The 17,399-nt window shown below is 46.9% G+C and overlaps 1 protein-coding gene across 1 annotated transcript in view; it reads left to right on the top strand.

Annotated features, from left to right (window-relative positions):
• Window positions 1-17,399, top strand: part of LOC126293175 (probable cytochrome P450 304a1) — a 98,257-nt gene that overhangs the window by 64,222 nt on the left and 16,636 nt on the right. Inside the window, exon 6 of the mRNA XM_049986273.1 lies at window positions 3,788-3,968. Within this exon, the coding sequence (XP_049842230.1) occupies window positions 3,788-3,968 (181 nt within the window). The remainder of the gene's footprint in view (window positions 1-3,787; window positions 3,969-17,399) is intronic.

Raw genomic sequence — 17,399 nt, 5'->3', positions numbered from 1 at the left:
ACCACATTTCGAAAGCTTCTATTCTCTTCTTGTCCAAACTATTTATCGTCCATGTTTCACTTCCATACATGGCTACACTCAATACAAATACTTTGAGAAATGACTTCCTCACACTTAAATCAATACTCGATGTTAACAAATTTCTCTTCTTCAGAAACGCTTTCCTTGCCATTGCCAGTCTACATTTTATATCCTCTCTACTTCGACCATCATCAGTTATTTTGCTCCCCAAAAAGCGAAACTCCTTTACTACTTTCAGTTTCTCATTTCCTAATCTAATTCCCTCGGCATCACCCGACTTAATTCGACTACGTTCCATTACCCTCGTTTTGCTTTTGTTGATGTTCTTATATCCTCCTTTCAAGACACTGTCCATTCCGTTCAACTGCTCTTCCAAGTCCTTTGCTGTCTCTGACAGAATTACAATGTCATAAGCGAACCTCAAAGTTTTTATTTCTTCTCCATGGATTTTAATACCAGCTTTGAATAGTATTAGAAGGTAGAAAAAATTCTCTTCATGTGTCGACTACAGGTGCTCTTACCTTATTATAATCTCACCTGTATATACAAAACGGCGCGTATGTGCAGATGGGTTAAAGTTTTTCAGTTTCAGGGCCTGTATTCAAAGTTGCCTTCGGTTTTCATCCTTAGGGAACCCATGAGTAGAAACAAGAAACAGTTATACTTACTTCTGTAACCGAATTATCACAGATACTTCTCAAAATGTAACATGAGGCTGTCTTTACAGGCATCACTTTCAACATTTTAATTTACGTGATACTCTATTTCAAGTGTAAAAAACATATGAAAGTCACTGAAGCAGATTTCAATAAACGTGTAGTGTAACAGCGTAAGTTTTGTATAAATGATTTTCTTTTGACATATGACCATGTACAGACTTCGTTACCTACGTCAGTTTCAAAACACTTCAAAATTATTTAAATTCCTTTTAAAGTTGTCTCTGAATGGTTCTTGAACGAAATTGTAATTAAAACATCATCATAGTCGTATGCGCAGAATTACATCACTCAGTCCAATTGGTTTGCGCAAACTTTTTTTCAATTTAGATGTCGTTCGTTTCTTCTCAGAAATAATATTAATGCAAGTTATCTGCTTTAATAAATATTAAAACCACATCGAATAAACTTTTAAGACTCCAACTCGCGATGAACGTTGTCAAAAATTTATAATTTTGTCAAATAAATCAGTAATTCTTCTTCCTTAATATAATTCTTCACAAATAAATTCTCGGAACACGTATTTAAACTTTTGTAGTACACACTAGTTTATTATCTTCCTATACCCTACATATAGACGTGAACCTGAGCCTTGACAAGATAGGACTGAACATTTACAACATGATTAAACTTTCTATGACGTCATTGTTGTAGAAACATTACAAATTCTTAGTTTTTCTCTTTTTAAAAGCACGACGCAACAACTCGGTTTCAGGATCTTCTGTTGCTCTTTGGCTATCGACCCGCGACGTATAGTGGCCAGCAATTTTCCCTCTGGTCCCGGCATTGAAGATGCTTTCTCCGTTCGTTGCGCCGCCCTCTCCGTACATGAGACATAAAAATAAATACAAAACTATAGATAATTCACAAGCATTACAAATATTACAAAATACATAAACAAAACACTAAATTAAACTTATATTCACCTGCAAACTGGGCTGACACTGGTGGATGGGTGACGCTTCAATTTCGCGTCCCACTGCAAATGCATCTGCACTATCATACGAGGTGCATTCAAGTTCTAAGGCCTCCGATTTTTTTTCTCCGGACTGGAAAGAGATAGAAACATGCGCATTGTTTTAAAATGAGGCCGCGTTCATTGTCAATACGTCCCAGAGATGGCAGCACCGTACGGCAGATGGAATTTTACCGCCAGCGGCGAGAATGAGAACTGTTTTAAATACTTAAAATGGCGACGTTTTCCTCACTTGAACAGCGTGCAAAAATTCGTTTTCTGAATTTGCATGGTGTGAAACCAATTGAAATTCATCGACAGTTGAAGGAGACATGTGGTGATGATGTTACGGATGTGTCGAAAGTGCGTTCGTGGGTGCGACAGTTTAATGAAGGCAGAACATCGTGTGACAACAAACAGAAACAACCTCGGGCTCGCACAAGCCGGTCTGACGACATGATCGAGAAAGTGGAGAGAATTGTTTTGGGGGATCGCCGAATGACTGTTGAACAGATCGCCTCCAGAATTGGCATTTCTGTGGGTTCTGTGCACACAATCCTGCATGACGACCTGAAAATGCGAAAAGTGTCATCCACGTGGGTGCCACGAATGCTGATGGACGACCACACGGCTGCCCGTGTGGCATGTTGCCAAGAAATGTTGACGCACAACGACAGCATGAATGGGACTTTCTTTTCGTCGGTTGTGACAATGGATGAGACGTGGATGCCATTTTTCAATCCAGAAACAAAGCGCCAGTCAGCTCAATGGAAGCACACAGATTCCCCGCCACCAAAAAAATTTCGGGTAACCGCCAGTGCTGAAAAAATTATGGTGTCCATCTTCTGGGAAAGCGAGGGCGTAATCCTTACCCATTGCGTTCCAAAGGGCACTACGGTAACAGGTGCATCCTACGAAAATGTTTTGAAGAACAAATTCCTTCCTGCACTGCAACAAAAACGTCCGGGAAGGGCTGCGCGTGTGCTGTTCCACCAAGACAACGCACCCGCACATCGAGCTGACGTTACGCAACAGTTTCTTCGTGATGACAACTTTGAAGTGATTCCTCGTGCTCCTACTCACCTGACCTGGATCCTAGTGACTTTTGGCTTTTTCCACCAATGAAAGACACTCTCCGTGGCCGCACATTCACCAGCCATGCTGCTATTGCCTCAGCTATTTTCCAGTGGTCAAAACAGACTCCTAAAGAAGCCTTCGCCGCTGCCATGGAATCATGGCGTCAGCGTTGTGAAAAATGTGTACGTCTGCAGGGCGACTACATCGAGAAGTAACGCCAGTTTCATCGATTTCGGGTGAGTAGTTAATTAGAAAAAAAATCGGCGGCCTTGGAACTTGAATGCACCTCGTAGAACCACAAGTGAAATATAATTAGATTAGATTAGATTAATACTTGTTCCATAGATCATGAATACGACACTTCGTAATGATGTGGAACGTGTCAGGTTAATAAAAGATGTCTGTACAAGAAATTACATTACACAAAATATTGCATGACACTAATGATTAAGTTTTTTTTTTTACTTAGTTTATATCTAAAAATTCAGCCAATGAGTAGAAGGAGTTATCATCTAGAAATTCTTTTAATTTATTTTTAAATGTTAGTTGGCTATCTGTCAGGCTTTTGATGCTGTTTGGTAGGTGCCCAAAGACTTTTGTGGCAGCATAATTTACCCCTTTCTGTGCCAAAGTCAGATTTAACCCTGCATAGTGAAGATCATCCTTTCTCCTGGTGTTATAGGTATGCACATTGCTATTACTTTTGAATTGGGTTGGATTATTATCAACAAATTTCATAAGGGAATATATATACTGTGAGGTTAGTGTGAGGATCCCTAGATCCTTAAATAGATGTCTGCAGGATGCCATTTTTGCTGAGTACAGCCATAAGCGCAACATGAAACAACCAATTTTTTTCCAGCATTCACGTGACTTTAGCCCAGAGATGTTTGAGCCACGAAAATGACGTCAGGGCAAGTCTACTATATTTATGGTCGAAGTGTGGTTAGTCTCCAGCTCTACACTGCAGTGGTATGACTGTGCCATTGACGTGTACCTGTGTGGCTGGCTGTTGCAGTGGAGCAGCTGTCCCTGATCCTGCTGGACTTCTTCTTCCCGGCCGCCTCCGCACTGTCGGCCACCCTCACCTGGACGCTGGTCTACATGGTCCACCACCCGGAGGTGCGGAGAAGGGTGCAGGAGGAGCTGGACGCAGTCGTGGGCCGCGGGAGGCTGCCCACGCTAGATGACCGTCCCAAGTGAGTCAGGATCAGCATTTTGTATTCACACGAGTCAACCCATAATTAAACAATCGGGCATACACTTTTGATCCAAAACAGATTTTATCATATGCGAGTTCAGTCTTTTTCGGTGTATTCCACTGATGAATTCTTCTCGGGTTATGCAGCCGAGTGGTGGCGTCGTTTTGTCGCAACGTTTCAGTGGGTTTCGTACCCATCATCTTTTTGCAGAGTGTCGGGATGCTGTGTTCTGCACATCTATATAGCTGCTTGGCCGTCTTCCTCGGCATATTCCACTGATGAATTCTTCTCGGGTTATCGGCCAAGTGGTCGTGTCGTCTTGTCGCAGCATTTCAGTGAGTTCAAATGGCTCTGAGCACTATGCGACTTAACTTCTGAGGTCATCAGTCGCCTAGAACTTGGAACTACTTAAACCTAACTAACTTAAGGACATCACATACATCCATGCCAAAGGCAGGATTCGAACTTGTGACCGTAGCGGTCGCTGGGCTCCAGACTGTAGCGCCACTCCGGCCGGCTTTCAATGAGTTTCGTACCCATCATCTTTTTGCAAAGTGTCGGGATGCTGCTGCTCTGCTGCTGCTTTCATCTATTACTTTCCCCTCTTTGGGGAAGTGTGAGGGGGAGTTTGTAGCCTTTTGGCTTTTACTCCCCTGTGTGCGTGATTTTGGTGACTGTGATATGTGAGGATTGTTGTGAATGTGTCTGGTACTTCCCTGAGGTAGGCGAGATGATTGGTGTTATGTGGGAAGGATCAGGATTAGGGATTGGGTATTGGGATTTTCTCTTCGACTTCATCGTCGAAGATCGTCATAGAACGCTTGTGCTTATCGCGGGACATGTCATACCGACCTAGGGAGTGGATGAGTGCGTTTCCCGATCTGGAAGAACCCTCATAGAAGGTCCTTGCCAGATCCTGGAAACGCTCTGCGGCGTGCAGTTTATCTATGGGGAATCCAAGCGGTAAATGCAATGCCCTCCTGAGGGCGCGGTTCTGCAGCCTCTGGAGTTTGTCCAGGTGCTGCTTCGCCGCGTATCCCCAGACAGGGCACGCATATTCCATTACTGACCAGATCAGGGCCTGGTACACACTTACTGCTACTGGGTAGGGAAGGGAGCTGGTTGAGTTCAGGATAGGGTATAGGATGGACATTCTGGCACAGGCCTTCCTGTGGACCTCGTCTATGTGTGTTTCCACGTGAGACGAGAGCCCAAGGTTATGCCAAGGTACTTGGCGGTTCTGCGCCAGGAGAGTAGGGTTCCATTTAGGTGAAGATGGAGGGGGGGGGGGGGGCGTTGAGGAGGTTCGCGCCTTCCGAGCTTGTGGGTTATCAGCATTGCATGTGTCTTCTCAGAGTTGATGGTGATGCGCCTGTGACGGGCCCAAGTTTCTGTGTCATCTAAAAACTTTTGTAGCCTACAGATGACCAGGTCCTTGTTCACATTTCTCATACAGAAGGCTGTGTCGTCAGCGTACTGTGCAGTGTGCACCAGGGGGCCATTGGAGTGTCCGCAGTGTACAGACTGTACAAAACGGGTCCCAGGACCGATCCCTGTGGCACCCCGGCACGAATACGCCTTTTGGTGGAGGTGGCAGTTTCTACTTTGACAGCGAAAGTCCTATTTGTGAGATAGCTTTTGATCAGCTTAAGTTTGCTCCCGGGGAACCCTTGTGTGTACAACTTGTAGAGTAGCCTTCTATGCCATACTAAAGTCAAAGGCTTTGGCTACATCTAGTAGCACTATCCCGCAGTAGCCTCTGTGGTTGAAGCCTTCTGTGGCTGCTTCAACAACTCTCATGACCTGTTGTGGGGCAGAGTGGTTCTGCCAGAACCCAAATTGGAAATCCGGCTGGAGCTGCTCTCTGGTAATACGCTCCTGTATGGGTTTTAGCAGGAGGCGCTCATAGATCTTGCTGAGAACTGGCAAGAGGATAATCGGCCTCTAGTGCTGCTGGAATAGAGGGTCTTTCCCTGGTTTGTGTATCGCGACCACTTCCGCATGTTTCGAGCAAGCTGGGAACTCACGGGATCGAGTAATCTCGTTGAGGACGTTCACAAGGTCTGTGATTGCTGTGGGTGGGAGATTTTTGACTAACTGATTAGTGACACTGTCGTGCCCTGGCGCCTTTTTTGTAGGAAGGGACCTAATTACTCTTGCCACGTCCTCGGGGGCAAAAAGTGTGGGTTCTTCCTCTGGGTCTTCCTCAGCACTGAGGAAGACAGCCAGTTGACGACTGACTACCTCTTCATGCTCTTCATCCTGGGGTTCTGCCGCTTGGAATTCCTTCTCGAAGGAGTCGGCGAGGGCGTTGGCCTTCCCAGCACGGCTGTAGACCAGTCCCCGCTCGCCGTGCAGTGGCGGCATCCTAGCGCGTCTTTTGTGAACTGTTTGGTTGCTTGCCATAGTGTATGATCGTCTACTTTGAGAGTTGTGAGGCGGTTTTGCTATTGCTGGTTTCTGTGCTCATTGAGTGCTATCTTCAGTTCTCTTTGTAGACGATTGAGCAGCCTCCTGGTGGCCTGATTCCTGGTGATCTTCCACTCTTTTGCCACTCTGTTCTTATGTCGAATTTGAGCTAGCAAGTGTTCCGGGAGCTGTATTTGCGACGGTGGGCCATCCCTTTGTGGAGGGGTGGCTTCTTCCGCTGCCTGCAAGATGGTGCCTGTTAGGTCTTGTAGCGCTCGTTCTACTGTTTCAGCAGTAGGTGGTGGAGTGCGAGCAATATCAGAGGCGACAGTTTCTCGGTATCGCTCCCAGTCTGTACTTTTGCACGACGTCTGGTACTGTGGGAGTGCTACCCATTCTCTCCAGAATCACTGGGCTGTGGTCGGAGGACATTCTGTTGATTGTCCTTGCGGCCACAAACCCTGCAATCCTCCTAGTGAGAGCTATGTCTAACACGTCGGGCCTGCCTCCATTTTTTGCAAAGGTGTGGGCTCGACTGGACGCCATGTTTCGAAGTGGTGGGTACGCGCGAGTTGTTGCAGTTTGCCACCTGCTGTGGAGGTTACTCTAGAATTCCAATCAGGGTGTTTGGCATTGAAGTCTCCCCCTATTACGAATTTGCCTTCAATTTGCCCTAGAGCAACTATGTCTCCCTCATCTATCTGGTCATGTGGGGGTCGGTAGACTGCAACAATTTTTAGGGGCCCAGTGGCAGTGGTTACTTCCACCGCCACTGCTTCGATTTTGTTGGTAGGTGGCAAGACTACCTGGTGGTGGGGGATCCCTCTTTTTACATATATGGCCTCTCCTGTGCCTTGGGTTGGCCTGTCTTTACGGTAACTAACATAGTTGGGAACTGTCGCTTTTATTCCTGGTTTTAGGTGGGTTTCCCTCATCATGCATATGTCGATAGAGAACTGCTTCATGAGTTCTCTGAACTCGACCTCTTGTGTTCGGCACATCTATATAGCTGCTTGGCCGTCGCCCGCTACTGTAGACCGGCCAATCACGTTCCTCTGGAAGGGAGTACTGCGTCGGTGGTGGAGGTGGTGGGTGGGGAGGGGGGGGGCGGGGCGGGGAGGGGTCGGCGCGGACCAGCGTCGAGAGCCGGTGGCTCCAATCTGTCTACGCACGCCGCTGACTTCAGATCTGAGCGTTCCTGACGTATTTTGTCAATTGTGGGATTCCACGCTGCACTGACCTGAATCTCCGCTGCCTCTTTGAAGATCGAATCCTAGCAACTGTTGGCGCTGCACAGCTTCTTTATCGAATTCGAAGGTGTGTCCCTCGATAATGCTATGTTCTGCTACAGCGGATTTGTCTGTCTGTCCTAGTCGTACGTTCCTGATGTGTTCAGCACAACGCTGGGAGATACATCATTGGGTCTGCCCGATATATTCCATCGCACATTTGCACTCAGTACTGTAAATGCCCGGTGTTTGCAGCCCCAGTTGGTCTTCGGTTGAGCCGAGTATGTCTGACTTTTTTTGGTGCGCGAAAGATGGTCGTTATTTGGTGCTTATTTAATATTCTAGCGATCTTGGCTGTTGGCAGTCCAGCAAACGGCACACGTTTTGCTTCGTCTTCTTCTGGGTTCTCCTCCCGCCTAGAAGCAGTGGAGATACAGCTGCACAACAATTTAGTAAACAGCTCAGTGCAGCGTGGAATCTCACAACTGACAAAATACGTCAGGAACGCTCCAATCTGAAGACAGCGGCGTCCGCAGGCAGATTGCATAGGCACCGGGTCTCGACGCCGGTCCGAGCCGCGACCCCCCGCCCCACTGCCACCACCACCACCGACGCGGCGGTAACCCCTTCCAGAGGAACGTGATTGGCCGCTCTACAGCAGCCGACGACGGCCAAGCAGCTGTATAGATGTGCAGAACACAGCATCGCGACACTTCACCAGAAGATGATGGGTACGAAACTCATTGAAATGCTGTGACAAGGCTACGCCACTAGTCGGCTGATAACCTGAGAAGAATTCATCAGATTGATCATTGCCACTGAAAGACTATACAGTGTGTGATTAAAAGTATCTGGACACTTGGCTGAAAGTGATTCACAAGTTCGTGGCGCCCTCCATCGGTAATGCTGGGATTCAATATGGTGCTGGCCTACCCTTAGCCTTGACGACAGCTTCCACTCTCGCAGAAATACGCTCAATCAGGTGTTTGGTGGTTCCTTGGGGAATGACAGCCCATTCTTCACAGAGTGCTACACTGAGAAGAGGTATTGATGTCGGTCGGTGAGGCCTGGCACGAAGTCGGTGTTCCAAGACATCCCAAAGGCCGTCTGTAGGTTTCAGGTCAGGATTCTGTGCAGGCCAGTCCATTACAGGGATGTTATTGTCGCGGTACCACTCCACCAAAGGCCATGCATTATGAACAGGTGCTCGATCATGTTGAAAGATGTGATCGCAATCCCTGAATTCAACAGTGGGAAGCAAGAAGGTGCTTAAAACATCAATGTAGGCCTGTGCTGCGATAGTGGAACGCAAAACAACAAGGGCTGCAAGCCCCCTCCATGAAAAACACGACCACACCATAACACCACCGCCTCCGAATTTTACTGTAGTGACTACACACTCTGGCAGATGACGTTCACCGGGCATTTGCCATACCCACACCCTGCCGTCAAATCGCCACATTGTTACCGTGATTCGTCACTCCACACACTGTTCAATCGTCCAATGTTTGCGTTCCTTACACCAAGCAAGGCATCATTTGGCATTTATCGGCGTGATGTGTGGCTTATGAGCACCCGCTCGACATGAAATCCGAGTTTTCTCACTTCCCACCTAACTGTCATAGTACTTGCAGTGGATTCTGATGTAGCTTGGAATTCCTGTGTGATGGTCTGGACAGATGTCCGCCTATTGCACATTACGATCCTCTTCAACTGTCGGCATTCTCTTTCAGTCAACAGATGAGGCTGGCCTGTACGCTTTTGTGCTGTACATGTCCCTCCACGTTTCCACGTCACTATCACATCGGAAAAGTGGACCTAGAGATGTTTAGGAGTGTGGAAATCTCACGTACATATGTATGACACAAGTGGCACCCAATCACCTGACCACATTCAAAGTCCGTGAGTTCTGCAGAGCACCCCTTTCTGCCCTCACATGATGTGAGGTCGCTGATACGGAGTACCTGGACGCAGATGGCAGCACCTAATATGAAAAACGTATGTCTTTTGGGGCGTCCGGATACTTTTGATCACGTTGTGTACGTAATCTGGTGGTGCTGCAGGCACTAGACACAGTAAGGAAAAAAAAAACCTTAAGAGTTTAACAAAATTTCCAAAAGTTGTGTCGTGGAGTTGGTAGGTGGCAGCAGTGTTCCTTGAGGTTCAGCAAGTGACCGGCAGGTGTCACAGTGATGCTTCGACGCAGGAGAATGCAGTAGCGTCCATGGCTAGATGGCCGCCCTGCTGTTAACAAGCACCACGATTGAGTTTTTTTGTGTAGTGAATGTGTCAAACCAGTAGAGATTCATCACAGAACAGTGATTCGTGTCTGTCGTTGCACTAAGTGTACGAGTAGTGTAACTACTGCGGACGATGTTCCAAGGCCAGGGCAGGCTCACTGTGACAGACGAGAACATTGCGTTAGTGGAGGAGCTTATAAAGGAGAACAGACGCAAAACTCTGAACGAAATAGTCACAAGTTTGAGGATTAGTTCTGGCTCAGCGCACAATATTGATCACAATGTATTGCACTTCAATAAGGTGTCTGCAAGATGGGTGCCATGTCTGTTGACTGCCGAATTGAAGGACCATTGCATCAACACCTATGAAGGACTTCCCATGTTGAAGGTGTTGCATTTCTAGAAAAAAGTGTTACAGGCGCTAAGATTATACCAGCTACAAACAAACTGGTCAAGCAAGGTATGGCGCCACAGCTCATCACTGAAACCAGAAAAATTCCACACCCACGTGTCTGCCGGTACTGTCATGTTCATTCTCTTCTGGGATGCAAATGGAGCAATTTTGGGGCATAACACAGACAAGGAAGTGACAGCAACTAGTAATTCTGTTTCACACGTGCTGAAAAATAAACTTTCCCTGCAGTCATGCGTAAACGACAATGACTTCTGATTTCAAGGGTTTTGTCACAGTATGACAACGCCCGGCCACTTACTGTCTGTCAGACAGCTGAGACTACCCATCAAATTAAATTTGAATATCTGGTACATCCTTCTCATTTACCAGAGAATTCTTTCGTCAAGGTATCTATCCACCGCCGAAGCATTCAGAGTCAGGGAGGGCAAATCGAAAAATGACATGTAAGTATTTTGTTCACTGTTACAATTAAAAATATTGTAGCACTTTCAAGCTTTTCATTTGAATCACCATCGAATACTCGGTGGCCTGCACTACCATCGAAAAGTGGCTGAAATTTTGGTGGTGGTTGTAGGATATTTTGAATAACGAAATCCACACCAGTTCTTTAAACTCAAGCACTTTAATACTATGTTATATGAACCGTTCTTTATGGCCTCTACGCGTCTCATATACTGAAATTCGATACAGATAAACAGGCAGCAACATACGACACTCTATAATCCGTACATATTATAAAAATGGATGTACGTATGTATGTGTGTATCTTCCACGTCACCTCCTAAACCACTGGCCTGTTTTCAACCAAACTCGGTACACATACCACTGTCAGGTAACAATCGATGTGGGGGTAAGTATCACCCACCTATCCTAGCTCAGGCGATATGAAAACAAACACCGACATGCATGAAAAGCTGCCCCATCATGCATGGGGTTTAAATTTGTTACTTCTTTGTTATTAACTCCATCCACAACATATTTCGCTGACGGGCTCTACAAAAATGGTTCAAATGGCTTTGAGCACTATGGGACTTAACAGCTGAGGTCATCAGTTCCCTACATCTTAGAACTACTTAAATCTAACTAACCTAAGGACATCACACACATCCATGCCCAAAGCAGGATTCGAACCTGCGACCGTAGCGGTCGCGCGGTTCCGGACTGTAGCGCCTAGAACCGCTCCGCACCCTGGCCGGCAGGGGAATCTACATATTTCGCTGAATGCACCTACACAAATATATTGTTGTACAACACATAGTTGAAGAGATACGACATAAAACAATGGAATGCTTGAAAAAGTGCTACATCATCATGAAGTTCTAATAGCTTTTTCTTTATTTCTAAGAAAAAGCGGGTTGCAGCAGATGGGGAGAGAGAGAGAGAGAGAGAGAGAGAGAGAGAGAGAGAGAGAGAGAGAGAGAGAGAGAGAGAGAGAGAGTGGGGAGGTGTGGATGGACAGAGAGAGGAGAGAATAGCAGATGTACAGAGAGTGGGACAGGAGCAGACAGACGGAGGGTAGAGAGAGACAGAGAGAGAAAGAGAGAGAGAGAGAGAGAGAGAGAGAGAGAGAGAGAGAGAGAGAGAGAGACTAGAGGAGATAGAGAGTGAGGGCGAAGGAGGTGGATAAAGAGAGGGGGAGAAGATGATGGACAGAAAAGAAGTGGAAGAGATGGAGACAGCGAAGGTTAGGGGGAGAGGGATTAGAGAAATAAATACACTCCTGGAAATGGAAAAAAGAACACATTGACACCGGTGTGTCAAACCCACCATACTTGCTCCGGACACTGCGAGAGGGCTGTACAAGCAATGATCACACGCACGGCACAGCGGACACACCAGGAACCGCGGTGTTGGCCGTCGAATGGCGCTAGCTGCGCAGCATTTGTGCACCGCCGCCGTCAGTGCCAGCCAGTTAGCCGTGGCATACGGAGCTCCATCGCACTCTTTAACACTGGTAGCAAGCCGCGACAGCGTGGACGTGAATCGTATGTGCAGTTGACGGACTTTGAGCGAAGGCGTATAGTGGGCATGCGGGAGGCCGGGTGGACGTACCGCCGAAATGCTCAACACGTGGGGCGTGAGGTCTCCACAGTACATCGATGTTGTCGCCAGTGGTCGGCGGAAGGTGCACGTGCCCGTCGACCTGGGACCGGACCGCAGCGACGCACGGATGCACGCCAAGACCGTAGGATCCTACGCAGTGCCGTAGGGGACCGCACCGCCACTTCCCAGCAAATTAGAGGGTATCGGCGAGTACCATTCGCAACCGTCTCCATGAAACACACCGTTAGGCCGTCTTCCGCTCACGCCCCAACATCGTGCAGCCCGCCTCCAATGGTGTCGCGACAGGCGTGAATGGAGGAACGAATGGAGACGTGTCGTCTTCAGCGATGAGAGTCGCTTCTGCCTTGGTGCCAATGATGGTTTTATGCGTGTTTGGCGCCGTGCAGGTGAGCGCCTCAATCAGGACTGCATACGACCGAGGCACACAGGGCCAACACCCGGCATCATGGTGTGGGAAGCGATCTCCTACACTGGCCGTACACCTCTGGTGATCGTCGAGGGGACACTGAATAGTGCACGGTACATCCAAACCGTCATCGAACCCATCGTTCTACCATTCCTAGACCGGCATGGGAACTTGCTGTTCCAACAGGACAATGCACGTCCGCATGTATCCCGTGCCACCCAACGTGCTCTAGAAGGTGTAAGTCAACTACCCTGGCCAGCAAGATCTCCGGATCTGTCCCCCATTGAGCATGTTTGGGACTGTACGAAGCGTCGTCTCACGCGGTCTGCACGTCCAGCACGAACGCTGGTCCAACTGAGGCGCCAGGTGGAAATGGCATGGCAAGCCGTGCCACAGGACTACATCCAGCATCTCTACGATCGTCTCCATGGGAGAATAGCAGCCTGCATTGCTGCGAAAGGTGGATATACACTGTACTAGTGCCGACATTGTGCATGCTCTGTTGCCTGTGTCTATGTGCCTGTGGTTCTGTCAGTGTGATCATGTGATGTATCTGACCCCAGGAATGTGTCAATAAAGTTTCTCCTTCCTGGGACAATGAATTCACGGTGTTCTTATTTCAATTTGCAGGAGTGTACATCCTTGGCAATTCCAGGTACTCGGCTAGCATTTCTACAAACGCAGTCCAAGTGTAGTAACTCAGTATCGATAGAATAGTTCATAACTGTTCATGTAAGGAAAATTACTGATCTGTAGAAGACATAAAGCAAATCAACACATCTGATACCAGGTACCACAATTTTCTTCAACTCGAATAGAATTATCAATGTTAGCTAGAAGTATACAGTAAAGGCCCACATACAGAGGTGGATGAGTCTGCTGATCAATCCAACGAATGAGTCTGTCTCAACCCATTCACTTGTGTGTGTGTGGGGGGGGGGGAGGGGGGGAGGGAATGGACTCACTGTCGGGTCCATGAACAAGGTTCGTTGGTTCGACTGGCGACCTCTACCTCCTTGCCCCAACTGCTACCTACCAGTCCCTGTGTCCACACTGTCGGACAGGCCAGCAAGCAAGTCAGCAGGCCAGATGGACTGGGAATGGCCGCTTTTGGATTTTGTTCTCATCAATTAACACTGCCGTTACAGATCATTGCTAGAGATCGACACTGTCAGTGGTATCGCATATGCACTCTGAAGTAAAGAAGGCGCCACGCCGTGAAGGAATTGTCCAAATGGGCTGTAAATCAGTGGATGTTATGTTTAAACGGTCACAACGCCCATATAGTACTAGGGACAGAAAGTTGGCTGAAACCACAAGTAAACAGGAATGTAGTCCTAAACTCAGATTGGAATGTATACTGCAGAGACAGGCTGGACAGTGAAGGGGGAGGCGTGTTTATAGCGATAAGAAGTGCAATAGTATCGAAGGAAATTGATGGAGATTCGAATTGTGAAAAGATTTGGGTGAAGGTCACGGGTAAAGCAGGCTCAGACATGGTAATTGGATGTCTCTATAGGCCCCCGGGCTCAGCAGCTGTTGTGGCTCAGCACCTGAAGAATAATTTGGAAAATATTTCTAGTAGATTTCCCCACCATGTTATAGTTCTGGGTGGAGATTTTAATTTGCCGGATATAGACTGGGAGACTCAAACGTTCATAACGGGTGGCAGGGACAAAGAATCCAGTGAAATATTTTTAAGTGCTTTATCTGAAAACTATCTTGAGCAGTTAAACAGAGAACCGACTCGTGGCGATAACATATTAGACCTTCTGGTGACAAACAGACCCGAACTATTTGAATCAGTTAATGCAGAACAGGGAATCAGCGACCATAAAGCGGTTACTGCATCGATGATTTCAGCCGTAAATAGAAATATTAAAAAAAGGTAAGAAGATTTTTCTGCTTAGCAAAAGTGACAAAAAGCAGATTTCAGAGTACTTGATGGCTCAACACAAAAGTTTTGTCTCAAGTACAGATAGTGTTGAGGATCAGTGGACAAAGTTCAAAACCATCGTACAATATGCGTTAGGTGAGTATGTGCCAAGCAAGATCGTAAGAGATGGGAAAGAGCCACCGTGGTACAACAACCGAGTTAGAAAACTGCTGCGGAAGCAAAGGGAACTTCACAGCAAACATAAACATAGCCAAAGCCTTGCAGACAAACAAAAATTACGCGAAGCGAAATGTAGTGTGAGGAGGGCTATGCGAGGGGCTTTCAATGAATTCAAAAGTAAAGTTCTATGTACTGACTTGGCAGAAAATCCTAAGAAATTTTGGTCCTATGTCAAAGCGGTAGGTGGATCAAAACAAAATGTCCAGACACTTTGTGACCAAAATGGTACTGAAACAGAGGATGACAGACTAAAGGCCGAAATACCAAATGTCTTCTTCCAAAGCTGTTTCACAGAGGAAGACAGCACTGTGCTTCCTTCTCTAGATTGTCGCACAGTTGACAAAATGGTAGATATAGACGACAGAGGGATAGAGAAACAATTAAAATCGATCAAAAGAGGAAAGGCTGCTGGTCCTGATGGGATACCAGTTCGATTTTACACAGAGTACGCGAAGGAACTTGCCCCCCTTCTTGCAGCGGTGTACCGTAGGTCTCTAGAAGAGCGAAGCGTTCCAAAGGAATGGAAAAGGGCACAGGTCATCCCCGTTTTCAAGAAGGGACGTCGAACAGATGTGCAGAACTATAGACCTATATCTCTAACGTCGATCAGTTGTAGAATTTTGGAACACGTATTATGTTCGAGTATAATGTCTTTTCTGGAGACTAGAAATCTACTCTGTAGGAATCAGCATGGGTTTCGAAAAAGACGGTCGTGTGAAACCCAGCTCGCGCTATTCGTCCACGAGACTCAGAGGGCCTTAGACACGGGTTCACAGGTAGATGCCGTGTTTCTTGACTTCCGCAAGGCTTTTGACACAGTTCCCCACAGTCGTTTAATGAACAAGGTAAGAGCATACGGACTATCAGATCAATTGTGTGATTGGATTGAGGAGTTCCTAGATAACAGAACGCAGCATGTCATTCTCAATGGAGAGAAGTCTTCCGAAGTAAGAGTGATTTCAGGTGTGCCGCAGGGGAGTGTCATAGGACCGTTGCTATTCACAATATACATAAATGACCTGGTGGATGACATCGGAAGTTCACTGAAGCTTTTTGCAGATGATGCTGTGGTGTATCGAGAGGTTGCAACAATGGAAAATTGTACTGAAATGCAGGAGGATCTGCAGCGAATTGACGCATGGTGCACGGAATGGCAACTGAATCTCAATGTAGACAAGTGTAATGTGATGCGAATACATAGAAAGATAGGTCCCTTATCATTTAGCTACAAAATAGCAGGTCAGCAACTGGAAGTAGTTAATTCCATAAATTATCTGGGAGTACTCATTAGGAGTGATTTAAAATGGAATGATCATATAAAGTTGATCGTCGGTAAAGCAGATGCCAGACTGAGATTCATTGGAAGAATCTTAAGGAAATGCAATCCGACAACAAAGGAAGTAGGTTACAGTACGCTTGATCGCCCACTGCTTGAATACTGCTCAGCAGTGTGGGATCCGCGCCAGATAGGTTTGATAGAAGAGATAGAGAAGATCCAACGGAGAGCAGCGCGCTTCGTTACAGGATCATTTAGTAATCGTGAAAGCGTTACGGAGATGATAGATAAACTCCAGTGGAAGACTCTGCAGGAGAGACGATCAGTAGCTCGGTACGGGCTTTTGTTAAAGTTTCGGGAACATACCTTCACCGAAGAGTCAAGCAGTATATTGCTCCCTCCTACATATATCTCGCGAAGAGACCATGAGGATAAAATCAGAGAGATTAGAGCCCACACAGAAGCATACCGACAATCCTTCTTTCCACGTACAATACGAGACTGGAATAGAAGGGAGAACCGATAGAGGTACCCAGGGTACCCTCCGCCACACACCGTCAGGTGGCTTGCAGAGTATGGATGTAGATGTAGATGTAGATGTAGATAGATATCTGTACATGAATAAATGATTATAATTTCAGAAAAAATGGATGATTTATTAAAGAAAAAGAGCTTCACGAATTGAGCAGTCAATAACGCGTTGGTCCAGCAATTGCCCTTACACAAGTAGTTACTCGGCATTGATTAACCAAGTTGTTTGATGTCCTCCTGAGAGGTATTATGCTAAATTGCGTCCAGTTGGCATGTTGAATCAACGAAATGTACACCAGCCTATCACTTCTGGTTGTCGGCCTGTATGGCGAGCGACAGTGCATTTGCTACCCCACCACTGTCCGTGGCTGGCCATCGAGGTTGAATTTAAAGTGGGACTTGGCACTAAAGACAATTCTACTCCAGTCAATGAGGTTCCAGGCTGAAGATGTGTATGGAGACATCTTGAATAGCAGTAGAATGTCAATCGGACACCTCGTTTTGTTGCTCTTCATGGCAAGCCATCCTGGGCTTCAGCAAGATGGTGTCCGCCCACACACGGCGAGAGCTTCTAATGCTTGTTTTCATGTTTGTCAAATCCTACCATGGCCAGTAAGGTCGCCGGGTCTCTTCCCACAAGAGGACTTTCGGAGCATGACAGGCAGGGTCCTGCAGCCAGCTCGTGATTTTGACGGTCTAATGCTCTAACTAGACAGGTTTTGACATGATATTCCTCAGGAGG

Source organism: Schistocerca gregaria, chromosome 10 (genome assembly GCF_023897955.1).
Source record: "Schistocerca gregaria isolate iqSchGreg1 chromosome 10, iqSchGreg1.2, whole genome shotgun sequence".
NCBI lineage: Eukaryota > Metazoa > Arthropoda > Insecta > Orthoptera > Acrididae > Schistocerca > Schistocerca gregaria.
This window is presented reverse-complemented; position numbering and strand designations above follow the sequence as displayed.